This window comes from Aspergillus japonicus (genome assembly GCF_003184785.1).
Source record: "Aspergillus japonicus CBS 114.51 unplaced genomic scaffold BO86scaffold_9, whole genome shotgun sequence".
NCBI classification, from domain to species: domain Eukaryota; kingdom Fungi; phylum Ascomycota; class Eurotiomycetes; order Eurotiales; family Aspergillaceae; genus Aspergillus; species Aspergillus japonicus.
The window spans coordinates 465,212-490,404 of NW_020291646.1; the positions used below are offsets into that span (position 1 = coordinate 465,212).

Below are 25,193 nucleotides of genomic sequence, written 5' to 3' on the forward strand. Positions count from 1 at the left end.
CGAAAGCGTAACCACCACCGTGGGTGGAAGCGGGCAGAATCCCATCGTCCGCCTTTCCGGTGAGCGGGAGACGCCGGGTGTGCTGCCATACGGTCTAATACGGGCTAGAACAGTATTTGAGCAGCTATGTAAGGGTCCTTACGGCAATACTGGTCATTGTGTGTAAGGCACGTGACATCACAAACCAAGCAAACAGCACAAGCTCATTTCCTTTCTCGCATCGGAATTTTCACACTTTTAATCCTGGAAGTGTCCTGTCTCGTACAAGACCTTCTTCACGATCCATCCTCATCCCCACCACCCTCCCCCCTCTTCTTGCGAGGACACTCGTTCTCGAGAGTCCTCCCTTCTCAATTGCCTTCTCGGCAGCAATGGGACTGCTTTCACTGTAGTGCTTCCCTGCCTGCAATTGTGACCTGACGTAAACAACACACCCCTCCCCTCTTTCCACTCCTTCCGGTGCAAAGCTCTGTGAGAGCTCAGTCTGCCCATCATGGCTACCACTTCGCACATGTTCATGTACTCCTTGACGATCCAGCCTCCTACTGCTGTGACTCAAGCTATTCTGGGCCAATTCGCCGGAACAAAGGAGCAGCAAATCGTCACGGCGTCCGGCTCCAAGCTGACGATCCACCGCCCCGATCCTACCCAGGGCAAGGTCACTCCGCTCTTTTCACAGGATGTCTTCGGCATTATTCGCTCTCTGGCAGCGTTCAGGCTAGCTGGTAGCAATAAAGGTATGCTTGATTACTCTCTGCCCCTGCCTGGTCCAAGATCATCATAGTGATTTTCCAAGCTTTCCGGGCAGCATGATCCATCCCTGCCGAACCGTCCTACTCGGTGATGGGACGTGCCCCGGTCGGCGAACCTTGATGCTGGGTGCTAGTCGTGAAAACGGTGCTGAGACCTGCCTATAGATTATATTATCATTGGCTCGGATTCTGGACGCATTACCATCATCGAGTATGTCGCGGCGCAGAATAGATTCCATAGGATCCACCTCGAGACCTTTGGCAAGTCCGGCGTTCGTCGAGTGGTTCCGGGCCAGTATCTGGCGGTCGATCCCAAGGGTCGAGCCTGCATGATGGCGTCGGTAGAAAAGAACAAGCTCGTCTATGTTCTGAATCGGAACTCGCAGGCCGAGCTGACGATCTCTTCACCGCTCGAGGCTCACAAGCCACAGACACTGGTCTTTGCCATGTCCGCTTTGGATGTAGGATATGAAAATCCCATCTTCGCGGCACTGGAGGTGGATTATTCTGAGTCGGATCAGGATCCGACTGGACATGCCTTTGAGGAGATAGAGAAGCACTTGGTGTACTATGAGCTGGACCTCGGTCTCAATCACGTTGTCCGCAAGTGGTCTGATCCGGTTGATCGCACGGCTTCCTTGCTTTTCCAAGTCCCTGGTGGTGCAGATGGTCCCAGCGGTGTTTTGGTCTGTGGGGAAGATAGCGTTACCTACCGTCACTCGAACCAAGATGCCTTCCGCGTGCCTATCCCGCGGCGCAAGGGTGCCACTGAAAACCCCGAGCGCAAACGGCATGTCACCGCCGGTGTCATGCATAAGATGAGAGGAGCATTCTTTTTCCTTCTGCAGTCCGATGACGGCGACCTTTTCAAACTCACCATTGACATGGTTGAGGATGACAATGGCCAACTCACCGGCGAGGTGAGACGGCTCAAGATCAAGTACTTTGACACCGTTCCTGTCGCCTCCAACCTCTTGATTCTCAAGAGCGGTTTCTTGTATGTGGCAAGCGAAGCTGGTAACCATCACTTCTACCAGTTTGAGAAGCTGGGAGATGATGACGAGGAGATTGAATTCTCCAGCGAGAACTTCAACCCGGATCCTACGGTGGCCTGTGATCCTGTCTACTTCCAGCCAAGAGCCGCAGAGAACCTCAATCTTGTGGAGACCATCAATTCGCTGAATCCGTTGATCGACAGCAAAGTCGCGAATTTGACGGAAGATGACGCTCCTCAGATCTACACGATATCTGGCACAGGCGCTCGCAGCACCTTTAGAACGCTGAAACACGGTCTAGAGGTGTCTGAGATCGTTGAGTCTGAGCTTCCCAGCGTCCCATCTGCGGTGTGGACCACGAAGCTGACTCGCGCGGATGAGTTTGATGCCTACATCATTCTTTCATTCGCCAACGGTACACTTGTGCTCAGTATCGGCGAGACGGTTGAAGAAGTGACCGACACTGGTTTTCTTTCCACTGCCCCAACGCTAGCTGTTCAACAACTAGGCGAGGACTCGTTGATCCAGATTCACCCTCGTGGTATTCGACACATCTTGGCCGACCGCCGGGTAAACGAGTGGCCTGCTCCCCAGCACCGGTCAATTGTGGCAGCGACTACAAATGAACGCCAAGTTGCTGTGGCATTGAGCTCTGGAGAAATCGTGTACTTCGAAATGGACGCGGACGGTTCTCTTGCTGAGTACGATGAACGTCGTCAGATGACCGGTACTGTCACCTGCCTGAGTTTGGGGGAGGTTCCAGAGGGTCGGGTTCGTAGCTCGTTCCTCGCGGTCGGGTGTGATGACTCGACTGTGCGGATTCTTAGCCTGGACCCAGATACTACGCTGGAAAGCAAATCTGTTCAGGCTCTTACTGCGGCCCCGTCAGCTCTGAACATCATGTCGATGGCGGACTCTAGCTCTGGAGGCACGACGCTGTATCTGCACATCGGACTTCACTCTGGTGTTTACCTCCGAACATTGCTTGACGAGGTTACTGGTGAGCTATCCGATACTCGTACACGATTCCTGGGATCCAAGGCCGTCAAGCTGTTCCAGGTTTCTGTCAAGGGGCAGACTGCAGTTCTTGCACTCAGTTCTCGTCCTTGGCTGGGCTATTCGGATGTTCAAACCAAGGGCTTCATGCTTACACCACTGGACTATGTTGGGCTCGAGTGGGGCTGGAACTTCTCGAGTGAACAGTGTGTGGAAGGCATGGTTGGTATTCAAGGACAGAATCTACGGTATGTTTGACCTTTCTGTTTCATTCTTTCCCCATCCTCTCCACCGATCATATGATGAACACAAGGGATCCGAATATCTATGTGGATCAACTTTATTTATTTTCCAATTGTTCCTACTGAGATCAATACTGTCACACCATTTTTGTTTGAATGTCGTGCTACGAACCAAGCTAATTGTGGCTTTCAGGATTTTCTCTATTGAGAAGCTCGACAATAACATGCTCCAGCAGTCAATTCCACTTGCATACACTCCGCGACGCTTTGTGAAGCATCCAGAGCAGCCGCTATTCTATGTCATCGAGTCGGACAACAATGTCCTTGCTCCTGCCACGAGAACACAGCTGCTCGAGGATGCCAAAACCCGTGGTGAAGATGTAACTGTCTTACCACCAGAAGAATTCGGTTATCCTCGAGGCTCTGGTCACTGGGCCTCTTGCATTCAGGTCGTTGATCCCTTGGAAGCTAAATCGGTCATCTATACCGTGGAGCTTGATGAAAACGAGGCCGCAGTCAGCGTTGCAGCAGTTCCCTTCACCAGTCAGGACGATGAGACGTTCTTGGTTGTTGGAACTGTCAAAGACATGACGGTCAACCCTCAGTCTTCCGCTGGAGGGTACATCCACATCTACCGTTTCCAAGAAGACGGCAAAGAGCTGGAGTTCATTCACAAGACTAAGGTTGACGACCCTCCTCTTGCCCTTCTTGGATTCCAGGGTCGTCTTGTAGTCGGCCTTGGGTCTTTGCTGCGAATCTATGACCTCGGTATGAAGCAACTTCTCCGCAAGTGTCAGGCGCCGGTCGTGCCTACGACCATCGTCGGTCTGCAGACCCAAGGAAGCCGGATCGTTGTTAGCGATGTCCGCGAGAGTGTCACCTATGTCGTCTACAAGTACCAAGAGAATGTTCTGATTCCTTTCGTGGATGACTCGCTCTCCCGCTGGACGACCACTACTACGATGGTTGACTACGAGACAGTTGCTGGTGGTGACAAGTTCGGCAATCTCTGGCTGCTGCGCTGCCCCAAGAAGACTTCCGAGGAAGCGGATGAGGATGGCTCGGGTGCCCATCTGATCCACGAACGCGGTTATCTGCACGGAACCCCCAACCGTCTGGAGTTGATGATCCATGTCTACACCCAGGACATTCCGACCAGCTTGCATAAGACGCAGCTGGTGGCGGGAGGACGCGACATCCTCGTCTGGACTGGTTTCCAAGGCACCATTGGAATGCTGGTTCCCTTCATCAGTCGGGAGGATGTCGACTTCTTCCAGAACCTGGAGATGCAGTTGGCTGCACAGCACCCTCCTCTCGCTGGTCGGGACCACCTGATCTATCGCAGTTACTATGCACCCGTCAAGGGTGTCATTGACGGAGATCTGTGTGAGATGTATTTCTTATTGCCTAATGACACGAAGATGATGATTGCCGGTGAGCTTGATCGCTCCGTGCGCGAGATCGAGCGCAAGATTTCCGTGAGTATTCCTTGTGAATCTGTCCCAACGACCCGACGATAACTAACCAATAATGCAGGACATGCGCACCCGGGTGGCTTACTGATTTCGAAACGAGGGAGATTCTTGGCGTCTAATCGGGATAATGTCGTGTATGCGGGTTCCTAGATACCCATAATTGATCGCAATGCCCATCTTCAGTTGTACAGTTTTCCGTCGTTCGTCCCGGTGGTGAGTTTGTCGTAGACCGTTCGCAGATTTACGTAGGGATGGTCTCTTGCCTCGCTCGGTTTTCCGTTTTCCTCTCTCGGATGATCTTGAGCTGGATGCCGCTGTGCTTCTATTATCGAAATGAAGTGCAGTTCGGTATGAGACGAGAGGAAGCGTATTTCTTCGAAATGCCCTCGACGATCTTTGAGTACGATTTTATCCGCTGTTTTCCCCACGGATCTCATCGTAATTTATAGTCGGGACATTACATATTTTCAGACTTCGGTTGTCTGTAGCAATCAATTCACTATATCATTTTCTGCATGATGATTCACTTTCTGGAAATGCTCCCTGCATAGCTCATGGTTACTGTACTGGCAGCTGTAGCTATTACTACTGCTACTGCTATTAGTTGTATCGCCTGAACCAAGCCGGACACCATTCCACTGACCCAGTACTATCCCGTTCACGGCTTGACCTATGAGAGTAATAGAGTCACTCGCGGTGATTCACATCCCACTGCGGTACGGACCGGTAAAGAAACTATCCACACCCATCTCCCACCTCCCGCGCAACCGAACGGAACCGCTATCCCAAACACCCCATTCCAACCCCTACGCGCGAATATCCCGATCAATGATCCTCGCAGCAGCCAAGCACTTCTCGTCCTGAAACCGCGGCGCAATCACCTGGATGGCGCAGGGCGCGCCGTCGACGGCGTCGGGATGATCTGCATGTTCAGGTCACATCAGTCAGTCCAACTCTCCAGGATCGTCTGCACAGCACATCCACATCCAGTCCCACACGGAAGCTCCAGCCAGCCGCGGGGGAAGATACGGGGGTCTAACGCACAACTCGGCTGGACGCCGTCTTCGAGCACCATCGGGTCCGGATCGAGGGCCTTGGAGGCTTGGCCGTAGGGGAGGATGCAGGCTGGATACTATTATCGAAGTTATTGTCCGTGTGTGGGTTCCTATTCACCCGGTTATCCACGGCACTAGGGGAAAACATACGTCGACCAGATTCCACACGAGGGTGTACGGCGGCCACCCGAAGGTGTCCCACTCGACGGCGGGGTTCTGGGCCCCCGGGGCGAGGACGACGTCCAAGTCGTGGGCGACGAATGTCTCGCGCCACGCGTCGCTGTACCGCTGGCGTTCCTGGTGGAGGGTGTCGATCAGTGTGAATGGCGAGACGACGGTCTCGTCCATCGGCACGGGGAAGGGGCCTGTGAACATTGGGGAACTGGCTTGCGCGACGGAGGGGACCGGGGGTTCGCCGCTCGGGGTGATGTGGTCTGTGCTGGGGCCGTAGATGAAGTATTGGAAGCTGAGGCGGTTGGCGTGGGCGAGGTTGGTCGCGAGGGTTGTTGAGGGGGAGGGGGAGGATGCGGTGGTGGTGTTGGTGGTGGTGTTGTCAGGGTTGAGGTAGACGATGCGATGGCCTTTCTTCTTCAGGGCGTCGACTGCGTTCGCTAGGGCGCGTTTCACCGGGGGATGGAGCGGGAAGTGCGCGCATTCGCCGAGGACACCGATTGTTAGTAGCTGCTGCTGCTGCTGCTGCTGCGGTTGGGGCATGGCTAGTGGCCGGGACCAAGGCGCTGCGGTGGCAGCACTGTCGTATCGCCAGGGGGATGCGTCGAGGACCGTCGACATGAACAGTTCCAGATCCTCGAAGGATTGAGCCAGTGGGCCGGCGGAGGGCATGATGCCCGGCAGGCCCTCCATGGCGCCGCTGGCCTGGCCCGCGAACGGGATGCGGGCGGTGGTGGGCTTGAAGCCGTAGACGCCGCAGCAGAGCGCGGGGATGCGGATCGAGCCGGCGATGTCGGTGCCCACGCCGAGAATGGAGCCCCGGAGGGCGATGAGGGCGCCCTCGCCGCCCGTCGAGCCGCCGGCTGTGAGGTTCGTGTTGTGGGGGTTCAGGGTGCGGCCGTAGATGTTGTTGTCGGAGTCGCCGGTCTGGGATTGCCGTTAGCATGTCCTGTACTGTACGGTGCCATCGTAGTATGTCCATATTCCCAGACCCGAAGAGACGAAGCACTAATTCTCCGAGTTCAAAGAAGATGATAGGGCAAACCTCACCATCATGGTCTGCGGCACATTCGTCTTGACATACAACACGGCCCCCAAATCCAACAACATCTGCACCAACGCGGAGTTCTCCTTCGCCGGGCCATGTCCCAGGAACGACACATACCCGACACTGGTATCGATGCCCTCCACGCGGAAACTGTCCTTGAGACTGACTGGCAACCCATGCAGCGGACCGACGACCCTGCCCTCCCGCATCAAATAGTCATCCAGATACCTCGCTCGCTCGAGCGCTCGCTCGAAGAAGTGCTCTGTCAGACAGGATGTCTGTATTCCCGGGACTGTTAGTGTCTGTCCTGCGGTACTCGTGGAAAAGCAATTGGGGAACGGAACAGAACAGACCAATTGCTGCGCGACGGCGGCGCGCTTACAGAATGCGGTGGTCACGGCGACGGAGCTGACATCGCCCCAGGCGAGGCGCTGGAGTAACTGGCCCGCGGTGTAGTTCTCGGTGAGGTCGAGTTCCTCGGGGGTGAGGATGTTGCTTTTGGCGACGGGGTCGAAGGCCAGGAGGTGGCCGTTGGCGGGGAGGGAGGCGCGGAAGGCGTCGGTCAGGCGCCAGGCGGAGGGGATTTGCGAGTCGAGCTGCTTGCGCTTGTGGGCGACGATGACGCGCCAGTCTTGCGGGTCCGAGAGCTGCGTGACTGTCATGTTGGCTGGAGTTGTGATTGCGGGAGGATGATGAGATAACGGAGATTGTGTGGCTTACCTGGGTAAGAGGGGCCAATTGGGATGTTTATATCCTTGAACTGAATGGGAGATTCATCTCCGACTTCATCTGCCGCGAGGACGAGGAGAGGAGACGTGAAGAGAGGGGCTTATCGTGCAGTGTAGTGAGCGAAGACTATGTTAACTTCGTATACCAAGTACCGTCCACGGTAGTGCGTCCACTTGCCTATTCGGGATACCTCGGTTGTTGCTCAGTGGTGGGGTCGAATGTGCTGATTGGGACATAGCATATTTGTCTACTGAGGTATAATCATGCTTAACCATGCTGCTCACTCCGAGGTCTCATTCAGCAGGCTTCATCACCACATCATCCGGCTTCACGCCCCCAAAATTCGTCAAATAGTACGCATCAATGACAATCCGATCCTCGACACAGGTCATCACCCCAACACAGACCAGCCCATTCAACCAATTATACCTCCCGGGACCTGCCTCGATTCTCAGATGCGAGAAGAACTCCACATCATCCTGGGAGACCGTCGACGGCGGACGGGACCGCGGATCCTCCGCCACCTGCCGCGCATACGCCGTCCCCGGCCCCGGACGGTAGAGGCCATGGGCCTGGATGTACAGGTAGTGGCCGTCATCGGTCTTGGCCGTGTAGCGCGCATCGAGGGTGATGGACTGCATGCAGCGATCTGATCAGACATCGAAGCTGAGAGCAAGGCGATGTGAAGTGTTTTGGTGGATATGCACTCACATGCGTCCCTTCAATCATGGTGGACCAGTCCGCTCCGCCCGAGGGTAGGACGGTCCCTGAAAGCCCCCCCGGCCCCTTGAAGGTGCCGCCGACGATGTTCGCGATACTCCGGATGACGCCCGCCCCGTGCGGGGCGCCGAGGTTGATCTCGTCTTTGTCGATGTCGCATTCGAGACGGTAGAGGTATGTCAGGTCCGGGCGGCGCATGGGCGGGGTCTCCGGGTAGAAGGCGTTGCCGGGAGAGGAGTTGTCGGGGGTCGAGTTCATGATAGGAATGATCACTCAATTGCTCTTGTTCACCGTTCAATCCAATTGAACCGAGTACAAGAGAACCGCGGCACAGCCATGATTTATCTGCTTTTCGCGTTGGAACTGAGAATAGAAGCTGGACGCGACTGGTGTTGTACATGTAGTAGAGTTGCTGGACCTGCGGGGAAATGCTTATCGCCACTTCCTGATACGGCAGGTCGACCCTTCTTCATTTAAACATCTGTTATCAACTGTCAGTCTTCGGCGCGCGAGGAACCCGAACTCGACACTGAGATGAAGTGGACCTTACCTGATAGTAAGCTGAATGCTCTGATTAGCCGAACTCTCCGATATCTCAGATGGCCTGGCATACCTACTGCAGGAACACTCGTGAATCGAAGTGCTCTCTCCGTAGTATCATCAACCCAAAACCGTCCGCAAGTCCATTTCAGTCGCCAAACGCTACCACATCACCATCGCTATACGCAAATTCCTCGTCAACCTAAGAAGTGAAAGATATCAGTCATGGCTTTCGTTCAAGCCGCATTCTCCGACCCGAGAGTCCCCCTCCACGACCGACAAGAAGCCCTGAACCGCGCATTCGCCGACCCAGGCCTTCCAGCACCTGGCGGCATGCCTTCCTTTTGGCTCAGAGAACCCCCATTCTCTGAGCTCGCAAGCTTGCAATCCGCAGAGCTCGCGACAGAAGCGGAGGTCGTGATCATTGGCTCCGGCATTACGGGCGCCTCTATCGCTAGGACCCTATTGTCGAACGCGGTTGGCAACAGAAATCAGGAAGCAAGGCCGTCCGTCGTCATTCTCGATGGCCGCGAGGTCTGCCACGGCGCGACGGGCCGGAATGGTGGTCATATCCTCGAGACCGCAGAGGAATTCAGCTATTTCGAAGAAACGTATGGGGTGGAGACGGCGATCCGAACCATGAGATTCCGCCTCGCACATCTGGCGGAGCTGCTTCGCGTGGCAGACGAATACGGGCTCAGCGAGGTTGCCCAGGCCCGGAAAGTCCAGTTCCTGAGCGTCCATTTTGATGACGAGAAGTGGGTGGAGACGGTGCGGTCGATCCGGCGACTCAAGGAGTGCATGCCTGCCGAGACGGTGGAATGGAAGATTTTCGAGAAAAGCGAGATTCCGAAGGTCAGTTTGCTTCCGACTTTCGTCGTATCCGAGGAAGAGTTGAAGGATGCGTGTAATTCCACGAGGCTCAGACACTCACAGTAAAATAGGAGTTCTGTCTGGCCCCAGACGCTCGAGGTGTCATCGCCGGGCCCGCCGGCGCCATGTGGCCGTATCGCTTCGTCACGGGCCTCCTGGCTCGTCTACGCGAGCAGTATCCCAAGGACCTCCGGATCGAGACCAAGACACCCGTAACAGCTATTCGCGAGAACGCGATATCCACAGATTCGTCCGCACTGCGATACTCCGTCATCACGGGGAGGGGAACGATCCGGGCGCGTCATGTCATCCACTGCACGAATGCGCATGTCGGTCACTTGGTGCCGGGACTGCGCGGCCGCATCTACCCCATTCAAGGAACAATGACGGCGCAGAACCCAGGGCGCAGCTTCCGACCACAGGGAACCGAGCACTCCTGGCTGTTCAACTATGAGCATGGCTTTGATTACCTGACGCAGTTGCCCTCTTGGGGGAAGACAGCCAACAAGATGATGCTGGGAGGGGGTTTTGGGCAGCATGCAGATCGAGGGATCTTGGCTTTGGGAGTCGCTTCAGATAACGAGGGAGTCCCGCCGTATACGCTGAGCCATTTGAAGAAAACGCTCAAGAAGACGTTCGATCAAGAAGATTGGGGCGAGTGGAGCGCTGATCAGGATGTTGACACGGCGTGGACGGGTAACATGGGCTTCAGCGCAGATGGATACCCGTGGATCGGCAAGCTCCCGCATTCTGCATCTGGCCGGGTGGAAGCAGTGGAGAGAGGGGGAGGCCATGGGGCCGAATGGTTGTCGTGTGCGTTCTCGGGTGAAGGCATGGTGCAGGCATGGCTGTGTGGGAAAGCAGTAGGTATGATGGTGTTGGCCCATGATGGACGATTAGCCGGAGAGGTGAATCTCTCGTGGGTGCCTGATCAGATGTTCGTGACTGAGGAGCGGATCGAGAGATCGGTCCTGCCAAGGGTGTTCACCGATCATCGCTCATCTCAATTGTGAGAGGCATCGTGTTCTTCTTCATGTTGTATTCGTAGTTGAAAGCATTGGCGATGTAGGTGAGGTTCAAGTGACAGAAGATTAGACGAACAAATGTCTTGTCTTATCGAAAGTACCAAGCATGGAAAGTACTGCAATGTCAACGTCTTAGGTCCATTACAAGATTAAGAACGAACAAAAGAAGAGAGAAAAACACAAAAACTGACTTGGTATTGAAAAGCTACATAGCAACATAGCAACATTGCAAGAATCTATGCAAATAACCCAGGACAAATACATCCATCAACAAGAACCTTCTAAAGTCTCTATCCATCCACATATCCAAGTTCAAGGATTTCCGGCTCCACCCTTCCTGATATTATCATACTGCGAAACAGGGTACTCCAACTGATTCTCAGTCTTATCCAAAACATTGACACCCCCAAGGTTATCGACCAACTGCATCATTCAGAGCGTGTCAGCCTCCATCCATCCAGAAACACATCTTCTCCAAGCAAGAAAGAAAGAAGGAAGGCGAAACTCACCGTGACAATCAAGCTCTCTTGACCCTTCCGATCCCCCGACGTCTCCCAGAACATGCCGCCGCCCAGACACCTGTTCTTGATGTACTCGGCCTTCAGCTTCACGATATTGGGGGTATCGTAGCTGACCATGGTCTTGCGGGCGGCGTCGTACGAGAAGCTGGCGCCGATGTCGTTGAGCTCGGTCACGCTGGCGCCGGGTTGTGGGAGGGCCTTGTAGTCCCAGATGCCGTTCTCGTAGCTGCCGCCGCCGACGCCGTTGAAGGGCTTGCCAGGCCCGTCGGTGTTGGCGAAGGAGCGGCCGTAGATGGGCATGCCCAGGTTGATCTTGTGCGGGGCCACGCCGGCGGCCGTGTACGCGTTGATCGCTTGGTCCGTGTTGAAGGGGGTGGAGGCCGGGTTGTTGGCCGCCGGGTACAGGCTGGACGCATGGCCGGCCACGGTACCCCAGCTGCCGGCGTAGTCGTAGGCCATCAGGTTCCAGAAGTCGAGCTGCGCGTCCATGCTGGCGAGGTGGAGGACGTTGTAGTTGGAGGGGCCTGCGGTGGGGGAGGGGGTTCAATTTGGGGCCGGTGGGCCGGGTAGAGGACAAGGGTAGATGGGAAGAGAGGACGTACCCGCTGGAGAGGCTACGCTCAGCAGGAAGTGTTTGCCTTTACCATGTTCCCGGCCGTATTTGTCAAGTTCCTTGTGTGCAGGATAGATGGTCAGCCATAAGACGAATACACCGATGAGATCATCATCGAGCACGTACCATGCGAAGCTCACGCAGAAGCAGAACCATATCATTAGCCTGGCCGTCATTTGCAGGATACTGCCGTATATAGATTAGCATCGGGTATCATCTCCAGACATCCAGCATGCAGAGAGATAGACAGTGACAGACAGACTTACCTCCCAATCAATATCCAACCCATCAAACCCCACATCCCCCATCAACTTGACCGCCGTCGACGCAAACTTCTTGCGTCCCTGCTCCGTGCTCGCCGGCGCGGCAAAGTTTCCCGAGTACGTCCACCCGCCGATCGACAGCATGACCTTCATGCGGCGGTTCTTCTTCTTCAAAAGGAAGAGCTGCTTGGTGCACCCGTAGGCATTGTTGCCGACATCGTTCCACGAGTCGCCCGGGTAGTGCTTCTGGACATCGGACCAGGAATCGGTGAGGTAGACCTCCCCGTCGGCGCGGATGTTGGCAAAGGCGTAGAGAACGTGGGTGAGATTCTCGGCTGCAATGTCCTGCGGATTGTGGTTTCTGGCATAGATTGCCTGTTGCCCCCAGAGGGTGTTAGTGGTTTGTGATGACGATGACTCAAGTGTTTTTATTGGCGGTTTTATAGATGGGGTGGCTCACCCAGTTCACAAAGTATGCAACCGACTTGTAGCTCGGGGGCTGGGAGCAGTTGACAGGCTTGGGCAAACCTTTCTGACCCTGTGGGAGAGGTGGAGCGACTCCAGAAGGAAGGGCAGCGCCGTGGATCATTAGTCCACCCATGGCAAGCAGAAAAGGAATGATGGTTCTCATCGTGAGAAAAGGAGTGATCAGTCAAGAGAGAAAGAATGGTGTTGATCGAGAAAGGAGGGACACGAAGATTGAAGCTGGTAGGCGAAATCAAGGAGAGGATAGGCTATGACGAGAAAGAGGGAGAAGAAGGGGAGGAAAGAAGGAAGAGTCACAGAGATGACGCAGAGAGGGATGATGAGATCTCTGACCGCATTATATAGTCACCACCAGCCTTGAGTCAACCTCATCTTCATCCGTCCCGAATATCTCGCCTCGACGGGACGAAATTGAAAGTGTCAGCCCAGCAGCAGTGAACTTAACCGTGTATGCGACTTGTTACACCTCGCCCGTTTGTTATCTCTGGGCCATGCATCATCCTACCCACCCAGAGCAGCATCTGTCACAGAGTCGATCCATCCTGTGGGCCCCATGATGGGTCGAGACCACCGTCCCTGATCACAAACGCCAACGGACGAGGTAGGAGGCACTGTCCCTGAAGTACCCAGACTGTCTCACAGGGCTGACTTGGCCTCACGTGTGCCTCGATCTCTAACAGAGTCAATCCAAGCAGATGCTCGCAATCCGACCAATTCGATTGGGACAAGTCCCATGATGCAAGGGCCGCGAGAGAAGCAAATATCAGGCACAGGTGAAGAAGGTTTCCCCATGGATGTGTGAATGTATCATGCGCTGCAAGCCATCCAAGTCACCGCTGATGGGTGGAGGGGCTTGTACGACCTCCTTCACCCTGACGGGGATATCGATGGGGATAGCCTCACATTGAGGCCTGAACAGGCAACTAGCCCCGAGTCCCGACTCGGCGGTCGTTGGCATGTGCTCCTTGCCGCTGAAGAACATTCACCGCTGTACTCGGGCACCAAGAAAGTACGAGAGATGTATCAAGTCTAAGCAGGTCATAAGCAGTCCATTAAAAATATAATGCTCTATCTAGTAGTCATGATCTTAATTAAAGCTATTCAGCATTACCTAGTCAAGTCAAATCATCCCAAGTCAAACTTTTTTCCAGTCGTAGATAGCAAAAGCTAAACCAGGCAATTGGGTATATTGCAACGAAACAAAAAGAAAAGAGAAAATCGACCATAACGCCCTTCATCGTAGCCAGTGTTTCAGATGCACTTTGCAGGTGAGATCCCGATAATTAATTTGCATATTAGTAGGCCGTTCTCATTCGCCCCGGGTTTGCAGTGGTCGAGGGGGGAAGGATCCTTGAACGGTCTGGAAGTAGATGGGCGGTGCGCACGGCCGTGTACTCAGGAGGTGTAACTTCAGGCTCCGAGATCCAATGGGGTGCGATGCTCCGAGGACTGAAGAACTCGGCATTGACCTCCTCCTGCGTGATCTCGACGACGGTGTTTTTCGGTCGAGCGTCCGCTTGCGGCTGGCATGTCAGCTGGATGGGGATCTTCAAGGATGTCGTCGGCGTCAAGATGTTCGCGTTAGGGGTGTGGTAAGAGAGACTGAGCTCCAGGCTGTAGATGCGGGCGACGAGGCAGGAGTGAAATGTGGGCACAAAAGTCTTCGACTTGGGTAACGTGATTGGTACGACCACTGACGCTGCGTAGAAGGTGTTTCCGGAGAAGGAAGCGGACGGCCCCGGTAGAGACTCCGTCGAGGACGTCGAGTGCATGGAGTCGCGGCGCGGCGCGTCTGCACTCGTGTGCTTGGTCCACTGCGCCGAGGCTACACACATGGTCGATAGTGGCACAGCTTCTGTAAACATTCCTCGACCAACCTGCGCCCACGTTCGGATGGACGAAGTCGAAGGGAAATCGCCCCACGGCTCCGCACTATAGAACGTCGTCGCTCGCAGTCGACTCCACACTGTCCCCAGACGTGGAGGTTCTTCGTTTCCAAGTGGGTCAAAGCGAAGGTGCACGGTTGCCACAGTGCTAACGATGCTCGTGTCGTCGTCACTGGTCGGGTTCAACTGTATAGGTTTCGGTTGCGATGCAGCGACAACGATGCGTCCCTGCTTTCCCCTCATGAAGCCACGCTTGACGTCTTTCTCCTTGCGCACGCAGTACAGGGTCTCGTCATCCGGAATGTTGAGAGGCGGCTCTTCGTCCACCATAGGCACAACCCGGACTTTCTTGCCAATCGAAGCGAGGGTATCAATTGAACCGTTCTGACTGAGGGGGTTTCTCTGCAGCGTTGCGCGAACAATATATGAGATCCGGCACATATCAGGAGTCAGGTCGTCAAGAAGCGATTTGCCGTCACTGGCGAGCATGGGGTCTCCAAAGGTGGGCGGAAGCATGGTGTGCGATTGCTCGACGTGGATATTGGTTTTCGGATGGCTGCAGACATGAGGCAGTAGGCGTTGTGGGACCACGAATACAAACGGAAAGTCATAGGTGCGTCCGGCCTCGAGGATGCGTGGAGTCGGATATGCTGCATCCTCAATGGGCTGCCGAAGTCGCAGGAAGGTCTGATACGCGCCCGTTCGACCAGGCATCGATTGTCGCTCCACTGAGGTTCGCGAGGTGCCTAGGGAACAATCAGAACCAATTATTGTCTCCTGATGTAGTGTTTGTTGTACCTTCAAATGTAATCTCCACCTCATCGAAACGAGTGTCATGGTCCACGGTCACTGTCACTGTGCCCTTGATGGTGTCTCCGGTAGTGTACACATTGACCAGGCCATCGTGTTGACCATCCAGGTCGATGTTGACCTTAGGGCGGGAGCGAACCGAGAAGCGCCCGACAGAGCTGGAGCTCCGCGACACGCTCGAAGTACTCGTCATCGCTCGTGGTGATAAAAGTTCGATCAATGTTGAACTTGTCGAGTATGGAGGGTAATGAGAAAGATCTTGCTCACGAACGAGCAATTGGTGAAGATGAAATGACCGCCAACCAGTTGGGGTGTTATTGTTGATCGTCGGAAGTATAAGTCAAGTTAAGTATGAGTAGTTCGGATCAGGAGTCAAGAAGAAGCAACACAGGAAAAATAATGCGAGATGCAGGGACTTTTTATTCCCGACCAGTCAGTCACTCAACGGCAGTCAATGGTGACACAAACAAGAATCAGTAGGATATTGATAGGAAAACACAAATCCCAAATAACCCCCAGTCTCCCCAAAGGTACCATATATGGGATTCCAGGGAGAAAATTGGCAACGGGCAAGTATGTAGGGATGGGGTGACGGGGAGTTGCGGTTGAGTAATAGAAAAGGTACAGTGGAGATCGTTCACTCCACTATTTCTTGTAGATGGCCGTGGTTTTCCGTTCTGATACTACTACTGAGTATCAAACAATAAACAAGGGTGGATTGAAATGAATGATATATGAAATTCAACCACCATGGTTCCTGTCCTGGGTCGGTGGCTTTAATACCTACCTACTCATCCCGATTCTTCCTCCAGACCCTCAATCCTTTTTACCTCCCCAAAATGAGTCACGCAAGAGACAGCTGATAAATCCAAGGCAATAAAGCGAAAACGAAAGCGAAAAAAGAAAACAAAAATGCACGTGCGATCTCCAATTCGATTGTCTGTTTGTTCAATTCGTTCAATTCGTTCAATTCGTTCAATTCCATTCATTCATTTCTTCAGTTTTCTCCCAATACTTGCCATTCTGGACTAGCGCACCCCATATCCCGCTGGGAAAGAGATGCGCATTCTGTGGTCGGGACTGGCTTTAGCTTTGCATGAGGAATGGGGACCCTCCACTCTTACTCCTAGTTGGTTGTCGCGCGCGCCCTTTGCTGACATCGCTCAGGCGAACAATTGAGGGAAAGCGTCACGCCCTACGGAACAAGCAGTGCGCCTCCTCGTATGGGTGTGTGGATTGTATGTCCGCGGGAAAAGGCCCGAGTTGGTGGTGGTGGTGATGATGATGATGACGCAGCTAGGCCATGGCCAGCACAGTCCAGAACATACACACACCCACACTCTGCTGATGTCCTCACTGACGCTCGAGCATCACGTCCGTAGTGATGTTGATGGTTGATGATCTCTCTTTTACGGCTTCCCTCTCCCGGCGCTACTATCGGCTGTCTCGTGTCCGACAAAGACGGATGATCGACTCGATTGCTTTGTGTGCGAACACGAAACTCAGATGCTCAGTCAACCATGGAGAACATTATTAATCACAGGTGCAGTCCCAGCGGTCTGGACATGGACCCTCGATTTGATGGAGGCTTTGAAGAAAAACAAACGATCACGAGGAACACATCGGGATTTCCTCACCATCCTGATTGATCAGAGAGATAGAACCGGTGCCCACACCCTCCCACTCCCACAGAATCTAAGCCCAAACTGGGGCTGAATTTGCGAACAAGAAGGAGTCATCCCGCAATTGCTAGCCGATGTCTGACGTCCACGAGTCGATACTCCACGCCTTCTTCATCGTCAAATCCACGCCCTTGCAATGACATGACATGACATGCGCAAGCCACAAGGGCGTTGTTCGCTTGATCGGTTGCCGATGACGGAGCATTTGACGCGGCCTCATTGGTGGCCTCTGCCGGGTCAAGGCACTTTCTCAGGCTTTTCCTGAAAGAGAAGGAAGAAGGAGAAAACTGCGTGAGGAATCCTGGTTCGGTTCACGCTCCTCCATCTTGCTCGGGGCTACACAACAACAGAAAGATATATCAATCGATTGCACCATTGTATAGAATGATCGAACCACAGGCGGTATCTTGACATTATATTATCCTTTGCTGTTATGTTATCCGGACCCAGACGAAGGTAACCGCCCCGGAGTTCCCACCTTGTCCAGACTCCAGACCAGGGCCCCCCCCCCGTCGGGCGCTCCATTTCTATCCGCCCTTAGCCGAGATTCAAGCACGTCTTTTCTACTTTTCCTCGCGCTTTTGGATCTTCTTCTCCGCCTGAGCCCAGCCTCCTCGCGTGTTTCCCGACCAAAATCACTCGCGTACAGTCGGCCCGGTCAAGTTCCCCGGCCCTCCTGGGCGGCCAGTTCCCGATACCGATGGGCCTTGGCCCGTCGGAACCGCTTCCCGTAGATTACCATCACCACTAGCATCAGATTTACCCCGAGACTAATAAATCCAACGGTGATGAACATCTTGGTTAGTCCATAGGTCTCCATCCACGGACTGATCGCGAATGGAATCCCGATGCTGAAGACATTGCGCATGAAGGCCACGCCAGTGAAGGCATCTCCCGTGAGCTAGATCATGCATTCGCTGCACTTAGCACTTTCGCTCGAATGGAATGAAGATGGTGTCTTACCAACACATGGCTGTCAATGACGAGAGTCAAGCATGCGTCGCTAATACTGCCTAGGCCAAAGCCGAACAATGCTCCACCGATGCTGGGGTAGATCCAATGCATACCCTGGACGAACCACACGTCAGTGAGGAAGGTTGCTTTCAACTCAAAAAAACACAGATCACTCACTCGGTCCAGGGTCACGCCGAACATTATCAGCCCACCACACAGTGCAATTGCTGGCATGTGGAGGATATAGAGCCGCATCTCCGGCTCAAAATAGCCTCTATTACGTCGAGCAAAATATCGAAGCGATCGGTCTCCGAGATACCCTCCGTAGAACGACCCGATTAAGTTTCCAATGAATGGTCCAATGCTCATGAAGCCGACTTGTTCCGGGTTAAAGAGGTAGGGTGGGAGCGGCAGGACAAGAGAAAGAACGCTTGACATGATCGTGAGCCACATGACGCCACACGCATACTGCAGGCCACAGCAAAGCACAGCAGGGAACGTAAAAAGGATCTCAAAAGGCCGATAGTAATAAGGCCAGATAGGTTCCGGCGTGTAAGTCACAAGAGCCAGTCTTTGCCGCCAGTTCTTCATTGGGACACTCAAGTCAATCTCATCGCGTCCAGCACAGGGAGCTTCGGTTTGAGGAATGATGTCTTCCGCGATGGTCTTGCTATCTCCCTTGGTGCTAGAAGTTGGCACCACCCGAGGTTCATCGGTAGATCCCTGCGAGTCGTGAACTCCATCTATCACCACTGTATACTTTGTCTCTTCGTAGAAGAACATGAACAGTACAAAGATGATGGCGTTACAGATGCCAAGCGTACGGTATGGCATCCTCCAGCCCTGGTGGGTCGCCTGCACACCGGCAGCCATGGGAGTTAAGAAGCTCTTTCTAGACGTCAGCTGCAGTGCTCAAGGTCGAGGCTCGATAACCAAAGGCTTACACCAATCATCAGCATCGTCATATACAATGCATTCATTGTACCGCGGTGATGCACAAAGAAGATGTCCGCAATCTGATGACGTTAGCGCAGCACCATTTCGGAAAGAAGAACACGCACAGTGATCTGGACAATTGCCTCATTAGTCGCCCCAGCCAAGCCCTGGATGAGGTTTGTGACGTAGAGCTCAGAGAGACTCTTGATCTCTGCCGTCCAGAAGGCAGTTACAAGCATCAGCGCGGTGGAGATCAGGTAAATGGGCCGACGCCCATATTTCTTCGCCAGGGGGATAAACATGACACAGCCCATAGACAGGCCAACTGAGTTGACCGACATGGCTCGATTCAGTTGGGTATATGTGACATTCAAGTCAACCACCATCAGTTGCCAGAAGATGAGCTGAATCGAAAGCCTACAGGTAAAAATGTCAGCCATGAGCTCCAATCCCTGTTAATCAGTTGCCAACTCACGCAGTGAAAATGAGACAGGTAACTGCCAGTACTAGAGTAAAGTTCACAGCTTTGCGCGCGGTACTCCAATTCTTCCTCGTTCCCACGCAAGTTAGCGGATTCTCTTTGTCTTTCGAAGAAGGGTGTTTTTACCAGAGGCTCATTGGGGTCGCTTGAAGGGACCGGGCTGAGGAGGATCACTTGTTGACCTTGAGTCTCATCCTCATTCTCTGTAACTGGCTGTCAGTTTCTTGGCTGCTCTCATCAAAGAGGAAAGTCTTGCCCTTGACGAAGAGGAAAGTGCCTGGAGGTAGGTCATCTTCCACTCGATCCTGAGATACCGAGCCGTGGCCTGCCATCAATATTTGCCCAGGGTAAAGGAAGACGAATGAATTGTGAGAAAGTATTTGCAGAAAGGCTGTTGATGATGGCTTCCATGATCAGGCTCAAAGTATGCCTTGGTCGAGATGATATATTGTCGCCCGCGCAGACTCACGCGTTCGGTGGCGTAAGGAGTTCCCGACGTTCCATTCCACGCGTCACTTGCTAGAAGCCGTAAACCCTATCATGATAGATGATGGCGATGGAGATCACGAGTGCAGTGGAATTGAGTACGAAATGCGGGGGAACCGAGTTTAGTGTTTAGACCAGGCACTGATAGATAAGAAACCGCCTCAATCCATCCTGAGGAAATGCAGAGCGCGTCGGGGGGTCGACCTGCCAACAAGGGAATAGCCTCGGGCTACCTAGTATGAAGGCGCTTTACTACCTTAGATATAGTATCACACAAAACCATTCAGCCTGAGCATTATAGGCTTTTTCATTTGTTATTCATGCCGAACGCATTGTTGTAAGCTTGGAGATGATCCAAAGCCGATCCAGAGAAGGAAGGTAGACACCTTGCCACCAACATTTAGCGTGTGATAATGCGGGTGATATAGGCTGACAAGCGACTTGACTTGTCGTTATCTAAGGTTAAATCAAGTTCATCCTTGCCATGAGATGATAAAGAGGCGGTTCATTCGTGGTGACCGAGAGCCAGTAGCACCCTGGTCTCTTATCGGATGAATTTTGGTTCCCAATACCTAAGCAGATGGCTTCAACTCCCCGTTTGGATCTTTTTCGAGTTCATGATGGTCTGGTCACCTGCTTAAAACTTTTGCTGAACTACTACGACTGACCCTTTTGAGTCGAATAGATCTTCGTTCAGTCAGCGCAGTCGCACACACAATCAGCCTCTCGTTCTCGAATGACCCGTTAATCCGATGGCTACGACCTGCTGCTGCTCCATGGATGAGGCAGCATACGAGCACATTCAATTGGCAATATCGTCGGGTACAACGGTCCATCTCTGAGGGCTTTGTTTTCCAATCGGCTCCAGTACATCAGATTGCACATTTGTTTCCACCAAATCGAGGAGCGTCAGACAGTTCAGCCTTCATCAAGAAGATACCGGACTGTCATGATGAAATGGATGCTGGCGTAGCTATCATGCTATACCCGCCTTCAAGGCAATCGAGATGGACAATCGAAAGGCTCATTCTAACTGTAAAGGTTTGGTTTCTGGATCTGGTAAGCCCAGTCACAGACGATGGGGCAAATATGATGGTCGGTACCTGCACTCTCCCCCACTGAAGAACAAAAAGTTCCTGATCCTGATATTTGCTGATGCGACCACACCACAGCGCGTGGAAAAGCTTATGAAGTCTCATGACACCTCGCTCAACACCATCGGAAAGAAATATGGTCTAAACGATCTGTGGTATCTTGAAGTATTGGCTGTCCATACTTCTCTTCAAGGCCGAGGATTAGGCAGCATGGCGATGCAGTGGGTTCTGGACCGTGTTCAGGGTTCGCCGATCTTCCTAGAGTGCACAGCGGAGCAAAATGTGAAGTTTTATGAGAGGCTAGGTTTTGAGGTTGTTGAAGAAGTGGATTTGACCGATGAAAAAGACATCGCCAAAGTTTGGCTCATGCTTCGACAGAAACAGAAACTTGGTTCCTAAGTGTGGTTATCCTGTATGCTCCTGATCAATACAACGCAATCTCCAACCCTCGCACATAAGCAAGTTCATGTATACTCGTTTGCTCAGGGTCAGATATCCACCATTCCTCGAGGATTTCCGACAAGATCTGCAAGAGACGTTCATTCCCAGGGGGATCATGGAGGTTGTCACCCCAGCCTTTGATCAAGGCTTTCAAGAATGGCCTTGCATTCATGCTATGAGACTCCAATGAAGCAACAGCCAGAGGATAGAAGACTGCATTTAGAAGCAAAGTACTCGTTCCTTCAGGCTCCTTTGCTGCTCTGAAGATTGCATCCAAATTACTGAAAATGCGCAGCACAAGCACCTCTGTGGTAGGAAGAGCACGTATCCGGAGCCCTCTCTCATGAGAGTTATCTGGCTGCGATATGGTCATATCATCAAATCGGTGCAAGCGATGATGTCTCACAGCCAGAATTCCCGCCGATCTATAAGCTTCCCACAGCTGGCATTGTAGCAACGTGCCCTGAGCACCAGGCCAATTCCAGAATTCTTCTTCGTTGGCCTCTCGCGTGCCAATACAGGAGAAAATATCGAGCAAAGACCTTGGAAGGCCGCTTACTACCTCGACATCGTGACCTAGTTCTGGATTTATTGCACTGGGGTCTTTGCGTTTTCGGCAGTGGTTTCTCCAGAAACCAAGAGAGGGGTTTCGACGACCAATGGTAAAAGTAGGAAGATCCATCACTCCCATTACTTCGAAAAGATGTGTGCGGAATGTACTATTCTCGGATTGAAGGGTTTGAAACCCTTGCAATTGAATAATAGTGTACATACCTCGGAGGTGCATCGTCCATGGTGTGCCACGCAAAACCTGATTGATTTAGTATCGTTGCAGATGAAGACAGGAGGTTAACAAGGATATGAGCGCACCCCAACGCTGCAGAGAAGAAGCCCAGCCGCAAGTGTACCGTCTGGCAAATATGACGCACTGTGTGCCAGTTCGGATCGAAAATGATTCAGAGCCGCGTCGTAATACTCGAAGAATCGAGGCCCAATGTCATCGCTTATTGAAACTTGGAGGGCCAAACAGATGAAGTATAGTGCATCGGATTGCTGAGCAAGCGTGGGTAGTTGCGCTCCCAGTAGACTGGCAGGGTCATCGACGGTTGTTGAGTGTAGAGTGTTTACACCTGAAGTAAGGACTGCACAATACTCAATCTTCCATCATCGTAGACAGAGACAGGGGTCAAAGGGGACATTTGCATACATTTTTGAAAGAGTACCTCGTCTTCTTCTGATCGCTGTCGTATTTCGGGGGACGTTAGTGGAGACAGGTCAGAAGAGAAATTAGTGCTAGCATCATAAGCTGCCTCAAACATGTTAGCAAGAGGCCAGTACTGTACATCGGTACATGGAGAACACATGGGACACGGTACCTGCACTATTACTGCAAGGAGAGGAGGCAGTAACCCTTGTCTTCCCCACGTCGGTGATATACGCATCTTCTTGCTGGGCTCGGCGCCTCTCACGACTAAGATCACGCCGCCGTCCTTTGCGCCTCGGAGGTACGGAGGTCTCGATTGGCTCTTCTGCCCCGGTGTAACGGCCTCGCGATGCAATTCCGGCTCCCCATCGCAGCCGGACCTCATATCCCTCACATTGAAGCCCGCGCTGAATGCAGGATTGGCAGTTAGGCCTCGTCCTATCGCATTTGCGGCGTCGGGCCTTGCATGTCCAGCAGCCGTGATGAAATCGCTGACGAGGGGTCGACATTCCTGATCGGTGTCATGAAATATACAGAGGTCAGTCAGACCAAGATGGAGGTCATGATAGGCAGAAGCGGAGAGTGAAGACCTGCTTAAAAAGTGGACCCTTATCTGATAACATGAACGTGGAGAGGGTGAGGGGAAAGTCGGGAAGATAACGACTTAGAACGTGCAGTCCTGGGTCGACTTGCTGTATTGGGTCTAGCTCAGCATCAACCTTGTTTCCTTTTGCTTTGCACGGAGAACTGTAGTTGTAAACAGCTTCAATCCCACTGGGAGTCAAGCATCAATTGACTGAATCTAACATTAACAATGCCTGCTGCACGTGCGACGAACTTGGCCTTCACCATCCTTCTTCCTCCATAAATAGCAATGGAGAGAGACATGCAGTCTTGTTGACGAAACACTTCTTACCAGGTCTAATATGTCCTTCCTCACTCCGGTCTCAAGATGCTCAATTGAGCTACAATCCCTTGGAAGACTCGACGGTTTGCAATATGAAAATGGGGTACAGCAGTATTGTGGCATTCCCTATGCTCGTCTTCGCAAACGTTGGACACGTTCAGAGCTGAATACGACATGGGAGAATGACCACCATGACGGGACCAAACTGGGGTAGACGATACTTCATATATTGATCATTCTTCTGGTCTCACTAATGTTAATCTCTAGAGCTGATGTCCCACGGCCAATGCTCGAAGGCGACGACTCGGACGATTTAACGCCAGTGCCACCACCAGCGCACTTCCCAGAACTCCCACAAGTGGACGAGCTGCACGGGCTCGTCATGAACATCGTGATCCCCCATGCTCCAAACCGCCAGAAACTACCCGTTTTCGTCTACGTACACGGTGGCTCGCTCCTATACGGGGGTGCCAACCTTCCCATCTTCGACTGCGTGAATCTTGTTTCGCACAGCATCAAGATCGGAAAACCCATCGTATGCGTCAACTTCAATTACCGCGTCGGGCTGGGCGGCTTCCTGGCCAGCCAAGCCATCAAGCAGGACCTCGAACGCGACGGCCATCACGGATGCGGAAACTTTGGATTCACAGACCAGCTGGTAGCCTTCGAATGGGTGGAGCGATACATCGCGTCCTTTGGCGGTGACCCTAACGAAGTCACAGCCGTTGGAGAATCGGCCGGGGGGATCTCCATCAGCAACCATCTGGTAGCGGCCCACCCGCCGCGCTTCCACCGAGCCGTGTGCATGTCCGGCCTGTCCGTGTCCATCCCCCCTTGGACCATGGAGCAACACGAAGAGTACTTCCGCGCCGTATGTCGGTACTTCGACATCAACCCGTCCGCCCCGGACGTGCTCGACCGCCTGCGTGGCCTCCCCCAGCAGGAACTTGCAAACGCCACCGCCGCTATCCAAGGCGTTCTCTCGGGCACCGGAAACCCCTGTCTCGACGGGTGGTTCTACGATCGCAACCCCCTGGAGGTCCGCGAGCCACCCCGTTGGCTCAAGGCCTACATGCTGGGCGACGTCTACCACGAAGGAGTCATCTTCCACCTTAACATGCTGACCGACACCTACGACACCGTCTTCCAAACCCTCCAAAGCAGAATCCAAAACGCCGACGAAACCACCCAAATCCTCAGAGAGTACGCGATCGAGCCCGAGGGACTAACCTCGGAAGAACTTCTCCCGCGCCTGGAACACATGTGCGGGGACGCGATCTTCAAGATTCCCAATTATGCTACCTCCCTGCTCTGCACTTCTCTGCGGGAGAAGAACGCCTTATACCTCTATCACTTTGACCGACGGTCCCGGCTCAAGAACCCTTTGGAGGGTACCGCATACCACGCCATCGAGCTCCTGTATCTCTTTGGGAACCTGGACAACGAGATGAACGACGAAGATAAAGCCATGGCTCGGGATTTCGCCACGGCGTGGATCGCCTTCGCGTACGGCGAAGCACCGTGGTCTGCACGGGAGGGTCATTGGAAAGTCTGGGGTCAGGCCTGCGTTCATAAAGTCCAGAGCGAAGAGGAGGATCAGGAGATCCGTGACTATGCGCGTATGAAGCGGTTACTGGCTATGGGGGACGGCAAGACCTGGACCAAGTGGCTTGACGGGGTAGATTCGCTCGTGAACAAGCGGATGAACATGGGCAAGTTTACCAGGCAGAATAAAACCTGAATTTTACTTCAGTTACTAGCCAGTCCATGTAGCCAGGGCAATGAATATGCGAACATAAACTCCGATC

General features: G+C 53.3%; 10 protein-coding genes across 10 annotated transcripts; 4 read left to right on the forward strand and 6 right to left on the reverse strand.

The window, feature by feature from the left end:
* Positions 1-251: 251 nt before the first annotated feature.
* BO86DRAFT_454412 (DDB1/RSE1 family protein) lies at positions 252-4,948 on the forward strand. The gene is made up of 4 exons (XM_025677059.1): positions 252-737; positions 918-2,991; positions 3,179-4,463; positions 4,522-4,948. Exons 1-4 carry the CDS (start codon positions 494-496, stop codon positions 4,546-4,548), a joined length of 3,630 nt encoding a protein of 1,209 aa, XP_025530294.1. The 5' UTR covers positions 252-493; the 3' UTR covers positions 4,549-4,948.
* A 318-nt stretch (positions 4,949-5,266) lies between these two features.
* On the reverse strand, positions 5,267-7,396 carry gmdB (general amidase GmdB; the record flags this gene model as incomplete). The annotated part of the gene is made up of 5 exons (XM_025675004.1): positions 5,267-5,382; positions 5,505-5,592; positions 5,666-6,613; positions 6,737-7,012; positions 7,088-7,396. 5 exons carry the CDS (start codon positions 7,394-7,396, stop codon positions 5,267-5,269), a joined length of 1,737 nt encoding a protein of 578 aa, XP_025530295.1.
* Positions 7,397-7,728: 332 nt separating this feature from the next.
* On the reverse strand, positions 7,729-8,579 carry BO86DRAFT_242567 (DUF3237 domain-containing protein). The gene is made up of 2 exons (XM_025667103.1): positions 8,175-8,579; positions 7,729-8,098 (listed from the first exon to the last, which is right to left on the reverse strand). Exons 1-2 carry the CDS (start codon positions 8,439-8,441, stop codon positions 7,757-7,759), a joined length of 609 nt encoding a protein of 202 aa, XP_025530296.1. The 5' UTR covers positions 8,442-8,579; the 3' UTR covers positions 7,729-7,756.
* A 121-nt stretch (positions 8,580-8,700) lies between these two features.
* BO86DRAFT_387019 (NAD(P)/FAD-dependent oxidoreductase) lies at positions 8,701-10,726 on the forward strand. Its single transcript, XM_025671483.1, has 2 exons — positions 8,701-9,578; positions 9,668-10,726. The coding sequence occupies exons 1-2, from the start codon at positions 8,949-8,951 to the stop codon at positions 10,607-10,609; spliced, it is 1,572 nt and encodes a 523-aa protein (XP_025530297.1). The 5' UTR covers positions 8,701-8,948; the 3' UTR covers positions 10,610-10,726.
* A 207-nt stretch (positions 10,727-10,933) lies between these two features.
* On the reverse strand, positions 10,934-12,607 carry BO86DRAFT_306717 (glycoside hydrolase family 18 protein; the record flags this gene model as incomplete). The annotated part of the gene is made up of 6 exons (XM_025667707.1): positions 10,934-11,044; positions 11,131-11,666; positions 11,745-11,814; positions 11,882-11,941; positions 12,022-12,393; positions 12,479-12,607. The coding sequence occupies 6 exons, from the start codon at positions 12,605-12,607 to the stop codon at positions 10,934-10,936; spliced, it is 1,278 nt and encodes a 425-aa protein (XP_025530298.1).
* A 1,192-nt stretch (positions 12,608-13,799) lies between these two features.
* Positions 13,800-15,393, reverse strand: BO86DRAFT_306897 (arrestin (or S-antigen), N-terminal domain protein; the record flags this gene model as incomplete). The annotated part of the gene is made up of 2 exons (XM_025667714.1): positions 13,800-15,136; positions 15,189-15,393. 2 exons carry the CDS (start codon positions 15,391-15,393, stop codon positions 13,800-13,802), a joined length of 1,542 nt encoding a protein of 513 aa, XP_025530299.1.
* Positions 15,394-17,540: 2,147 nt separating this feature from the next.
* BO86DRAFT_416931 (putative MFS transporter) lies at positions 17,541-19,664 on the reverse strand (the record flags this gene model as incomplete). The annotated part of the gene is made up of 8 exons (XM_025675005.1): positions 17,541-17,783; positions 17,846-17,950; positions 18,014-18,724; positions 18,781-18,852; positions 18,898-19,189; positions 19,248-19,318; positions 19,380-19,462; positions 19,568-19,664. 8 exons carry the CDS (start codon positions 19,662-19,664, stop codon positions 17,541-17,543), a joined length of 1,674 nt encoding a protein of 557 aa, XP_025530300.1.
* Positions 19,665-20,059: 395 nt separating this feature from the next.
* On the forward strand, positions 20,060-21,232 carry BO86DRAFT_416932 (GNAT family N-acetyltransferase; the record flags this gene model as incomplete). Its single annotated transcript, XM_025675006.1, has 3 exons — positions 20,060-20,076; positions 20,417-20,834; positions 20,912-21,232. The coding sequence occupies 3 exons, from the start codon at positions 20,060-20,062 to the stop codon at positions 21,230-21,232; spliced, it is 756 nt and encodes a 251-aa protein (XP_025530301.1).
* Positions 21,233-21,244: 12 nt separating this feature from the next.
* On the reverse strand, positions 21,245-23,105 carry BO86DRAFT_242641 (Zn(II)2Cys6 transcription factor). The gene is made up of 4 exons (XM_025667104.1): positions 22,651-23,105; positions 22,482-22,580; positions 22,145-22,416; positions 21,245-22,085 (listed from the first exon to the last, which is right to left on the reverse strand). Exons 1-4 carry the CDS (start codon positions 22,985-22,987, stop codon positions 21,258-21,260), a joined length of 1,536 nt encoding a protein of 511 aa, XP_025530302.1. The 5' UTR covers positions 22,988-23,105; the 3' UTR covers positions 21,245-21,257.
* A 299-nt stretch (positions 23,106-23,404) lies between these two features.
* BO86DRAFT_407853 (alpha/beta-hydrolase) lies at positions 23,405-25,126 on the forward strand (the record flags this gene model as incomplete). Its single annotated transcript, XM_025674305.1, has 2 exons — positions 23,405-23,595; positions 23,653-25,126. The coding sequence occupies 2 exons, from the start codon at positions 23,405-23,407 to the stop codon at positions 25,124-25,126; spliced, it is 1,665 nt and encodes a 554-aa protein (XP_025530303.1).
* Positions 25,127-25,193: the final 67 nt, after the last annotated feature.

What these genes read in the sequence shown, in the direction of transcription:
- BO86DRAFT_454412 (XM_025677059.1), top strand. Translation starts at nt 494, where the DNA reads ATGGCTACCACTTCGCACATGTTCATGTACTCCTTGACGATCCAGCCT. An exon ending in ATTCAAGGACAGAATCTACG is followed by an intron (nt 2,992 to 3,178) that starts GTATGTTTGACC and finishes TGTGGCTTTCAG; the next exon opens with GATTTTCTCTATTGAGAAGC. An exon ending in AGATCGAGCGCAAGATTTCC is followed by an intron (nt 4,464 to 4,521) that starts GTGAGTATTCCT and finishes CCAATAATGCAG; the next exon opens with GACATGCGCACCCGGGTGGC.
- BO86DRAFT_387019 (XM_025671483.1), top strand. Translation starts at nt 8,949, where the DNA reads ATGGCTTTCGTTCAAGCCGCATTCTCCGACCCGAGAGTCCCCCTCCAC. An exon ending in AGAAAAGCGAGATTCCGAAG is followed by an intron (nt 9,579 to 9,667) that starts GTCAGTTTGCTT and finishes ACAGTAAAATAG; the next exon opens with GAGTTCTGTCTGGCCCCAGA.
- BO86DRAFT_242641 (XM_025667104.1), bottom strand. Translation starts at nt 22,987, where the DNA reads ATGTCGACCCCTCGTCAGCGATTTCATCACGGCTGCTGGACATGCAAG. An exon ending in CGAGGTACTCTTTCAAAAAT is followed by an intron (nt 22,417 to 22,481) that starts GTATGCAAATGT and finishes AGTATTGTGCAG; the next exon opens with TCCTTACTTCAGGTGTAAAC. An exon ending in TTCTTCTCTGCAGCGTTGGG is followed by an intron (nt 22,086 to 22,144) that starts GTGCGCTCATAT and finishes TAAATCAATCAG; the next exon opens with GTTTTGCGTGGCACACCATG.
- BO86DRAFT_242567 (XM_025667103.1), bottom strand. Translation starts at nt 8,441, where the DNA reads ATGAACTCGACCCCCGACAACTCCTCTCCCGGCAACGCCTTCTACCCG. An exon ending in CCATGATTGAAGGGACGCAT is followed by an intron (nt 8,099 to 8,174) that starts GTGAGTGCATAT and finishes CGCTGCATGCAG; the next exon opens with TCCATCACCCTCGATGCGCG.